This window comes from Myzus persicae, unplaced genomic scaffold (assembly GCF_001856785.1).
Source record: "Myzus persicae strain clone G006 unplaced genomic scaffold, MPER_G0061.0, whole genome shotgun sequence".
In the NCBI taxonomy this organism is placed as follows: domain Eukaryota; kingdom Metazoa; phylum Arthropoda; class Insecta; order Hemiptera; family Aphididae; genus Myzus; species Myzus persicae.
In genome coordinates this window covers 248,782-259,440 of record NW_019101136.1, presented here as the reverse complement: position 1 = coordinate 259,440, position 10,659 = coordinate 248,782, and the positions used below count along the sequence as shown (strand labels likewise).

The 10,659-nt window shown below is 30.2% G+C and overlaps 2 protein-coding genes across 3 annotated transcripts; both read right to left on the bottom strand.

Annotated features, from left to right (window-relative positions):
- Positions 1–1,847: 1,847 nt before the first annotated feature.
- Positions 1,848–4,690, bottom strand: LOC111027901 (probable proline--tRNA ligase, mitochondrial). 2 transcript variants are annotated; one of them, XM_022306398.1, is made up of 6 exons: positions 4,330–4,690; positions 3,984–4,173; positions 3,726–3,903; positions 3,049–3,122; positions 2,726–2,984; positions 1,967–2,664 (listed from the first exon to the last, which is right to left on the bottom strand). In XM_022306398.1, exons 2-6 carry the CDS (start codon positions 4,074–4,076, stop codon positions 1,967–1,969), a joined length of 1,302 nt encoding a protein of 433 aa, XP_022162090.1. In that variant the 5' UTR covers positions 4,077–4,173; positions 4,330–4,690. The 2 variants fall into 2 exon arrangements, with proteins under 2 accessions (XP_022162092.1, XP_022162090.1); XM_022306400.1 differs by lacking the exon at positions 4,330–4,690 and having other exon boundaries at positions 1,848–2,664; positions 3,984–4,274.
- A 100-nt stretch (positions 4,691–4,790) lies between these two features.
- Positions 4,791–5,874, bottom strand: LOC111027902 (cAMP-responsive element-binding protein-like 2). Its single transcript, XM_022306401.1, has 4 exons — positions 5,673–5,874; positions 5,418–5,535; positions 5,223–5,344; positions 4,791–5,098 (listed from the first exon to the last, which is right to left on the bottom strand). The coding sequence occupies exons 1-4, from the start codon at positions 5,727–5,729 to the stop codon at positions 4,982–4,984; spliced, it is 414 nt and encodes a 137-aa protein (XP_022162093.1). The 5' UTR covers positions 5,730–5,874; the 3' UTR covers positions 4,791–4,981.
- Between the last annotated feature and the right edge of the window lie 4,785 nt (positions 5,875–10,659).

Here is a 10,659-nt window from a genome sequence, read left to right as displayed (position 1 = left end):
TCTAAAATTAAGATTTTTTGTTGTAAATTGGTAATTGATTCAGTTGAATTGTTTTTAAACATGTTGTAGTTGTTTACTGTGTTGAATATAAAAATATTAATTTGTCCATAGAAGATTCATTAGAACTGGCAAATGTCAAAGGTAGATTTATGTAATTTTAATATTCAAATAAAATATACATTACTCTGATTAAGAACCTAAAGATTTTTTAAATGTAAAACAGGTAATAAAGTGCAATATATATACCCACCTAATAAGTAAATCACGAAGATACAAATTTTGAGGAACACCAAGTCCTTATTAAAATATTTATACCTTGAAGAAAATTAAAATTTGACCCGGTCAGTTTATTTTGTTAAAGACATATAATATAATCAATTTCTACAGTACTAGAATTTTGTTTTACAAATCAGAAACTATTAATTTCAGTTGTACATAACTATGTAAGTAATATATTATATTATTAAACAATATTTTTTCATTTTGACAATATTAGTAAATCATAATGTGTAATTTTGTATTATGAGCCCAGTGGTAGGCAAAAAAAATTAAAAATATAAAATGTTTATTATATTTGATTTGTCAACACAAAAGGGTGTTGGTCTCAGATTTTCCAGGGAAAATGTAGTATGCTAGTGCTGTATGCTAGTGTGTTACCGGCGTAGGAACTTGAGTTCTGAAAAAAGTTTTTGGGGTTTGGTGCTGTTACCTTGTTTGGCCATGAATATAATAATTTTCTGGAATTCAATTCGAGTGAAATGAATATATTAGTGTTTTATTGGATGATACATTTTAAAGTTATTACATATGAGTACAAATATTATATTTAAAAAAAATGGTATGTTAAGGTAATGGTTAGGTAGGTCAATACAGTATTTGTTATACCGGATTGCATAACATTTCTTCTGGCTACCTGGCAGATTCTTGTAGACTAAAATAGTATTAATCATATTCCACCGTTGTCATTTGTTTAGCTTCATGTTTAGAAAATAATAAAATGTATCAAGCTATAGTTAGAGGAATTGAAAAATTCAATGAATGTATACATTTTTATTGAAATAAATCGATTTAAATTACGGATATAATCCTTATAAACTTAAAATCATCGATTAGTCCTGGATTTTTGTCATTTTGTCTAACACCAAATGATTTTCACATGAGATTTACTTCTAAGATTGAACCATTTATCATTAATATTGTGACACAAGTGTTTTCCTGCCACTTTATTGTTAAACTGATATTTAAAAATTGTTCTACTTTAGGTTTTTTTCATTTTTATGCTTTACATTACAAGTTCTTGAAAATTAACATTTACTTGTTAACAAACTTAAAGCATTTAGAAGTGATAAATATAAATCATATATACTATTATAAATGTTACAGTTTCTATTGGTTTAATCAAATTTTTTTTGTTCGACTTACTCTTACAAATCACTTTAAAAAAGACAAAAAGCATAATTTATGACATGAACAATATTTCTAATGTATTGAAATAATTTTCTTTTCTAAAAAACATAGTATACATGTTACTATTAGGTTGACTGTGTCCAATTAACACTGACAAGTTGAACAATTTTAGATATTTTGATGACTTATGAGGTGTTTCTACATACAGCGCACCTTTAATCAATTGGTATTGTTCAAAATATTCACCTAACTTTTTGGTAAAGTACTATGATTGTGTTTCCACAGTAACATGAATATTTAATTCTCATTTGTTTTATTTTAAGACTTGCTCATTATTAATCAGAATAAAATATATCACAATTTCCAATATTAATACATAAAATGGAAGTGTAATATTTATATTAAGTTATATAAACATATAAAATAAAACAAATTGTTTATGCATTTAACAACAAAACATGAAAATATTATGTATTTAAAAAAAAAAATAGACAATTATCACAAGGTATTGCTAAAACTAATTAGTATAGTAATTAGGAATCTTTAAACTAAATAGTAATCAAATTTTGTCTAAACATTGTTGCTTAAAATAATTAATTAAACTACTTAGTTCATAATGTTCTGATTTCTTTGTATTAGCTTCATACAGTTCGTACAGAGAGGGAGTTTCGTTTATTTTTTTTCCCATAACGACCACAAATGGAAATCCTAATTTTTTTGCTTCAATTAATCGCTTGCCTATAGTCATATGGGTTCGATCGTCAACAATAATATCGTCTCCAAATATTTCAGTAAAATGATTGTAAAGAGAGTGTATATTGTTCATAGAAGTGTTTTCCTCAATACTGCCTTCTTTGGCTGGTATTATACAAATAGTAAACGGAGCCAATGGTCGCGGCCATTGGATTATTTCTTGTGTGCTCGAACATTCCACAGATGCACCAATTATTCGGGAAACACCCAAACCATAGCTACACATATATGGAGGTTTCAGAATTCCATCTGTGTCCGAGTATGTGGCAGACAAGGCGTTTGAATAAAATGTGCCGAGTTGAAAAGTGTGGCCTACTTCAATAGCCCTTGTAAACTCAATGTCAGTACTAGAGCATTTGGGACACTGGACCAACTCTGGTGACATTTCTTTGTTCATTCCAAAACCACATTTCTTACACTGTAATAACGTATCGTCTCCAACTTCGGCCGGATAATGAAATTCATGGGATTGATTTCCACCCATCATTCCTGAAGCACCTTCAACTAAAATCAAATCCATAATATTAATGTTTTGCATGATTTTATTTATAATATCTTCCTCTACCTCTTATGTATTTAACACCAATGCGCTTAAATATCTTTTCGTAGGCTTGGCAAACTTTGTTGTATGTAATTGTAGCACTTGTTTGATCTCTATCAAAAGAATACAAATCTTTCATAAGAAACTCTTTGGATCTGATAATGCCCAACTTAGGCCTAATCTCATCTCTGAATTTTGTGCCAACTTGATACAGCATTAAAGGCAATTGCTTGTACGTCTTAGGATCTGAACTAAATAAATCAGTAACGACCTCTTCATGAGTCTGTACAAATATATATTGCAAATCACTAATATATAATATAGTTAATCATATATATATGTATTACCGGACTTAGTAGGAACTCTTTGCTTTTGCGATCATTCACTATGTATAAATCTTCAATGTTTTTGTTTAACCGACCTTAAAACAAATTAATCAAATGTTAGGCAATTGTAAAAAATAAAATACAAAAGTATAATATTTATTTGATAGTGTAAAATCAAATTTAATAAGGGCATTAATACTAATGTCCAATGGTATCAATAGTATACCAATGCAATGTAGTATTAAATACAATTATTTGTTTATGACATTTTTAATCTATTACAAAAAGTATTGACTTGTACAGTAGTGATAAAATTAAATATTTGACTATAACTAATTTAAAGTCAGTATGTTTTAATTTGTTACACTTTGTAGTAATTAAAATCAGGGTAATGTACCTATAATAATCAACAAAAAATAAAAAGTTAAATCATTTCTGTCTTTATTTAAAATTTGAATCATTAACATTGTGAATTAAATATAAATAGTATAGTTTATACATTATCAAGAAAAACATATGTAATATGTTATAAAGTAACTTGATACCAATTCTTTAACGGGACACAGTAAATTAATAAAAATAGAACTAACATCAAAATTTAGAAAGATTATTTTCATTAATGCAGTGACAATCAGCTAGAAAGTAGGTATAGTAGGTACTTATATTCAAATCAATGAAAATTAATAGGTACAACAAACCTGTTTTTTTCCACAAGTTACTGTGTATCAATACGGGCATAGAAATCTTCTGAGCGCCAATATCCATCATATTTTTATTTATGATGGAAATCAATTTATCTAAAGACCGCTGAGCAAGAGGCAGTAAGTGGTATAATCCGTTGGCACTTTGTCTGATAATACCAAGTTCCAACATCAACTGAAACATACGATTAATGGATTAATTTATCATGTATTTGTAAAGGAAGAGTAAAAGTATTTCAAACATTGTAAGCTAACTTTTTGACTGTTTGATATGAGTTCGTCCGGTTTAAATGAAACATTTTTAGAAATTGGTTTCGTAGGTCTAAACATATTTTTCAAGCTGTTCATTTTGATTTCGAGTTTTTAAATATTCTTATATGGAACAGTTTGAAGTTCGTTGAATACCACTTATTACTAACGGTGGGCTGACAGAATAGAACACGAACTACGAAAGCACGAAGTTTTTAAAACAAATAATTAATTATTTTGAAATCAATTTTTAAAACAATATTATGGTTAGTGACTTTGTGATAACAGTGTTATCTAAAAAATCACTTTGATTAGATAGAATGATAGTACTATCTTAAATCGTGATAAATACCTTTACCACTTTTTTCGAAAATTGAATCCATTTTTTGTGGCAGCCAGTGGGAGTAAAATTTGTTGTTTTCGCCACAGAAAAATTCTGGGCTATAATTTATTTTGCAAATTAGAAAAGAAAAAAATGTGATTAGTCCATGGGTTTATTTCTGAATAGCATTGTATTATTAATTGTTATTATTATTATTAATTTATGATAGTGAATACTTTTGTGATTTGTAAGTGTGACATTGACATTAACAAATGGCAATATTGACATTTTGTTCATAGTTCATATATCATAAAACCATAATAGAATATTAAAATGTATTTTGTATTATTGTACAATATAAATATTACTAATACCTATTATGTAAGTATGCCACATTGTGATTTACTCATAAATGAATGCCTAAGGTCTTGCTAGTTAGTAATCAAGTAGTTCCTATAAAGGTGTCTTTTTAATAAAAAAAAAACAAACCATGAATAAGTAAAGTATATTTTACTTGTTAAGATTAAATATCAAATATTAATTATTTGTAAACAAAACATTATCATATACTTGTAATATTAAATATTTTAACATAATAAATTGAAAATCTTCAGAAAAAAATTAAAAACCCATATTATGTAATGGAAACAATGGCACAAACAATAAAAATAATAATAAAATGTTACATGATAAGTACACCGCCAGCAGATTCTTGTTTCACAGCTCCTAATTCGTCCAAGAGCCCCGGCAAACCTTCTGGAATCCTGCCTTCATCAACTTCGACACACCATGTTCTGTACTGTGAACAATGGATAAACGAACAATGTTACAAGACACCGAACAAGACATTCACAACAATGTCATCCGGTGCATTCAATAATAACACTATAACGTAACATGATGTATGTAAAATAATAATATACTTTGTCCAGTTCCTGTCGCAGAGATATGACCGCCTTTTCACGGTCTGTCACCAACTCCTCCAAGTATTGGTAACGTAACTTTTTTCTTGCCCGACACTCCCGGGCACTTTGCCGGCTCCTCTCTAACGTTGTATGAAAAAAAAAACAGTAAATAACAAAGGCCAATGTTTAGGTGCCGCAGGGTTTGAACCTAACCTAGTTTGGCTCTGATGTCCACTTTGTCGCTGGACTTCTTTCCGGGCTTGCGTCCCCGTTTGTTGGCGACTGGAGGCGGAGTCGTAGTGGTGCTCTCTTTCATCTCCTGCGCCTGTTCCTGTAATGCAATCGAATCGTCATATCGTTGAATATTATAATAATATTATTAAGTCGACATCGAAACCGACCGCTGTTGACGACGACGGCGACGGCCTGCAACGACCCGAGCCGAGAGATAAAACAAGCGTATCTTACCACTTGGACGAGACTGTCGAAATCCTGAGCGTTGATGAATGATTCCTCGAAATCCATATTGCCGTTGATGTTCGTCGTAAATCGTCAGTATTTGACTCAGAAATAGTGACCAAATCCAAAATCGAAAACCCGCGAATGGGGAATGTCCAATGTTTATAAATAACAAATTGTGTGACAATGATAAGGAAACAATATTTTCAATTTTATTTTCAAAACAATATTATCATCGCACGTACTATCGATGTTTTACTATCGATGTTCGTTAAAGTATAATAAATCGATGTTTCCGAAATTAACTTCAAAACCGCGGTAATTGTTCTGTGTTCACTCAATCTTTGAAAATTGATTTTAAAAAACAAGTATTACACACGACGAGCGGGGGGAGGGGAGGGTGGCTATATTTCGATGGTTTTACTGTTGTACACTTGTACAAGAGCAAATATTTCCGTATTCCGTTTAAAAACAATTTTAACAGTAGTATCGAAATGTAAGACGAAAACTATTGATCTCGATTTACGAGACAACAAAGAAACGTAATATTAGTACGCAAGGACGTTGTGATGAACTAATATTATGAATATTTAATTATTAATATTACCATTGATTATAAATAATTTATAATCAATGATATTACTTGTGAGCAGTGTTAGTAAATTGTTGCGATTTGTTATAACAATAGGCCGTAATAATATTATTATAACTCGAAAACGTAACGCGGTGGTTTCATTGTTAATCTTAAAAAACAAATAAACCAATATAACTAATAACTCAGTTTAAAAATCTTTATTCCAATTCCTATCATCATTGTTGAGTAAGTAATAACTAATAATAGTCCATATAATATGTTGACGGTATTGCCTCAACTGCCACAAAACTTAATTAAATCAAAAATAATGGTAATACCAACCTATTTTATACTTAACTCAAAATGTATATGCAAATATTTTTAAAAAATATTGGATTAAATACATTGTTTTATTTAAAGGCATTTAATTTTGTATGCCTGATAATTACCGATATTATTCTCTATAGCTGTCTCCGTCTTACAATTGCTTGACATACCAAATTTACGCTCAGAAGATGACGTTTTGCTCCATTAGTTTAAGAATTAGAGTGAATCGACTTACTATGAAAATTGATGCTAAGAACATTATCTATCTTGGCACGTGGGTTTTTTACGATGGTTCAAAGTTTTTAGTAAGTATATATAGTATTGCATAAATTAAAAATGATCACTTAAAAACTGAATTACCTTAAAAAAACTCTCATACCAACCCCGCTAAAGTTCTTATATTATGTTATTATTGTTGACAATATAGGATAAGTTGAACTAAAACATCTTGCAGAGAGAATGTCTTAAACTTGTTCTAGATTCTACCCTGCAAAAAACAACACTGAAATTGCTACCAAATGGTAGCCTGTTATTTTCCAAACTCCAGAAAGTTCTCAAAATAGCTTATGAGGAACCTCGAATTACATGTCAAGTTTATTGATCATGGCGGCCATATTTAATCAATTGTCAAGCGAAAATTATTTTATCAACAATATTTTTTTTTTTTTTAACTAATAGAAACCGAAAATTTCTCATGCCCGTAAATAGCTTGAAAAGAGTAAAAATATTCTGAAAATTGCAGTACGGAGAACATTAATATGTACAAACATTACTTGAAAAAATCATGAAATATATACGAGTCTACGGTTATTTTTCATTTGCATTACCTTAGGAACACTGAAAAAAAACAAAATCGGTTTCGTCAAATAATGTAGGTATTGTGTAAAACTGACCATTTTTCGTGAATTTTTTTTTGTTTTTCCCTATTCCTTTGAAAACTTCAAAGAATTTCCAATTTTGACCTATCAAATGCACCAACTTTATCCACTATGAGACTACCAGAAAAGTTACTGAAGTTGAAAATCGGAGAGTTATTTCGAGTACTTATCGTGTACACGGAAAACAAAAAACACACAATGTAAAATCAACACACTTAAATCGTTCTACTCAGAATCGAAAATGATTATTTGTGCTGTGCATAATATAATATCATGTATTAATATACAATTAAGAGTATTTAAGACCTAATTAATCACACGTTGCATAAATTATGAGGATGCTAATTTCAAAACGGAAGGAGCTAATCACTCAAGCTCTCTAATTAAATTGTTGTAATAGTGGGTATATATGTACTTATTAATATCTTACAATTGTTATTAACTATTGAACTAATACCTACCTATACCGTAGAATAGTGTGAATAGGTTCGTGGTATAAATAGGTAATAATATAACATTTATCTAAAGGTTAATGTATCATTGTGTGTATAAAATATAATAAACGAAAATTTTAAACGCCCGCGAAAAATATAATTGAATATTGGAATTACAAAAAAAATTGTACAAAAATCGTTATTCTTCGTTTAAATATTATAGGTAGGTACCTGTATAATTTTTCATACAAATGGCGATCAAAAAATGTGGGTAAAAATATTATTTAGATTTGTTTCAGTATGAGCAACTCACGAGGAACCTTATTGTATTACATTTTCAATGATCGAACAAAAATTATTTTATCGATAACATTTTTTTTTTTTAAACTAATACAAATCGAAAATTTCTTATAGCTATAAATGGCTTAAAAATATTTTAAAAATTATACTCATTATTAAAAATTATTATAATCTATAAAATATAGAAAATTTTAATACAAATGATTACGTATTACTACAGTTATTTGTTTTTGAATTAAAGTAGATAAAAAAATCGATTTTGTCAAAAACTTGTGTTTGCGTAAAAATGACAGCTTTTTTTATTTTTTCCTGTCATTAGGATAATAAACAGTATAAAGTACTACAGATTTTTTACTTTTGAGTTTTCGACCCTCTCAAAGTAGTAAGTACCATCTAGATTCATTTTTCTACCTGAAAAGGTATTAGAAAAAAAGAAAATCGAAATATTTTTTTCGCATAAAAAGTTTCTCCAGACAGCACAAAAAAGCACACATCATCGAAATATCATCATCATCACTCCACTCAGAATCTAAAGTCCAATTCGATTTAATTCTAAATAACGATAATCGACAATAACGTTGTATATCATAAATTCATAATGTTACTACTAATTCTAAATGAGATAAAACAAAATATTAATTTACAAAAAAAAAAAACGACAAAAACGTTTTTATCACTATGACGACAATGCCGGTCGTGAGTTCACGTAATATTATTATTACTGCATATAATAATATCATACGAAAACCGCGCATGCCATCACATATGAAATCTTTTTAACGTTTTTTTTTATTCACAAACTGTTTATACATTTTCTCAAAAAAATACAATCTCCGAGATTTGCGTATCTATAATAATATCTAAGTATATTAAAAACGAACAGTCTAGTTCAGTGTAGGTCACAGATCTGTTGCAGTGCACTGTATAATATGCTCGCTTTTAAACACAAATAAATGTACAGGCGTGTTCAGTTTTTGTGGTAAATAGTAATCGAGTGTATGTATACATATAAAATCCAAATACCACTTAGTCACCGATCGCTGTAACTCAAAAACCGCGCAACGTACGAACTTGAAATTTGGAATAGAGGTTCTTCTCACATTTTCGCCGGAAAGGATTTTCAAAAATGTTGCGTTTTAGCGGGGCAATTAACAATTATAATTATTATTCATCGCCAATACTCGTGGCGGCCCGCAGGCTATACCTGCAACTTATCATTTTTGTCCTTCGGGTAGATAAGAATTGTTCCGAGAAGTTATATACTCGGAAGTTATAAGTAAGTATACATTGTAAATATGAAAAAAACAAAAATACACTCGGTCGAAGCCGGGTAGTCCAGCTAGTATATATATATATATATATATATAAATGTACAACGTATTTGTCGACGATACGATATAAGAGTCACGTCGAATTCGCTAGAGATGTGAATTGTTTTCTCTTTCGACTATTATTGTGGTAATGGCGTCGCTGAGCGCTCGAACGCTGAAGCATATTCGTGCTCGGGGGCACGCGAGCGCGTGTAATCCAATAAGGGAGAGGGGAAGGGGGGAGGGACGGGCACCGAATTGTTACGATCCCGTTCGCGATCCCAGGAGGGTTATTGAACCTCCCCGATATCAAATCCCTAGTGGAATTTCTGATGCCAACGTTGCATGTATATTAGAGATGATATATACTCACTATACTATTGTTGTATGTATACAGTTGGAATATGCTTCCAATTTTCAACAGTGCACCAAAACAAACATGCGCGTACGTATTATGTATATATTATAATATATTTTACACGTGAATATTAGATTTACACTTTACATAAATCTCTGTTCGAAGTTCTACCCCCGATTTCGGTAAAACGATTCAATACGTCCGGTGTATGTGGTACCTATATTATAGGTATTGTTGTTATTGTTATTTTTAATATTATTAAAATACTTATAGGTAAATACAAAGGAATTGGCTTTGGAAGACAACCAGCTGATAAAAGACAAATCACATGCATCCTATATCTTCGTGAATACTGAATACAGGTGTTTGTTTTCTATAGTAGGTACTTTTATTTATTCATTTTTATTTATTCGGCCCTTGGGAACATAGGCCATTGGGTGACGGACGGTTATTAGCTTATTTGTATACGGCTTGGATACGGTTGGTTCGGAACGCGTGTTACCTGTATGTGGGGCGAGGATTCATCATACTAAAAGCCCGGGAGGTTACCCATCCGGGAACTAGTGACGCCCGAAGATGCTTGAATTCAACTGAGCATAATATTAGTGACTGAGGCCTACGACCGGGAAACTACACCACGTCCCAATGTTAAAGTACAACAATGAATAGGTATGTATTTTAATATGGGCATTTAGAAATTTGTTACATCAATTAGTATATTTTAATTGTGTTTTATAAAAACCTTTACATAGGTACAACGATTATATTATTACCTTAATGAGCAATTTAATAAACATTTTACATAATTTAATCTA

Bases quoted from the DNA above. Each gene is read 5' to 3' on its own strand.
- LOC111027901 (XM_022306398.1), bottom strand. From the start codon at position 4,076: ATGAACAGCTTGAAAAATATGTTTAGACCTACGAAACCAATTTCTAAA. The intron at 3,123-3,725 runs GTTTGTTGTACC...ATTTGTTTTAAG, and splicing joins TAACTTGTGGAAAAAAACAG to GTCGGTTAAACAAAAACATT. The intron at 2,665-2,725 runs GTAGAGGAAGAT...ATTTGATTTTAG, and splicing joins TGGTGTTAAATACATAAGAG to TTGAAGGTGCTTCAGGAATG.
- LOC111027902 (XM_022306401.1), bottom strand. From the start codon at position 5,729: ATGGATTTCGAGGAATCATTCATCAACGCTCAGGATTTCGACAGTCTC. The intron at 5,345-5,417 runs GTTAGGTTCAAA...ATACAACGTTAG, and splicing joins GGACATCAGAGCCAAACTAG to AGAGGAGCCGGCAAAGTGCC. The intron at 5,099-5,222 runs GTATATTATTAT...CATTGTTCACAG, and splicing joins TGCGACAGGAACTGGACAAA to TACAGAACATGGTGTGTCGA.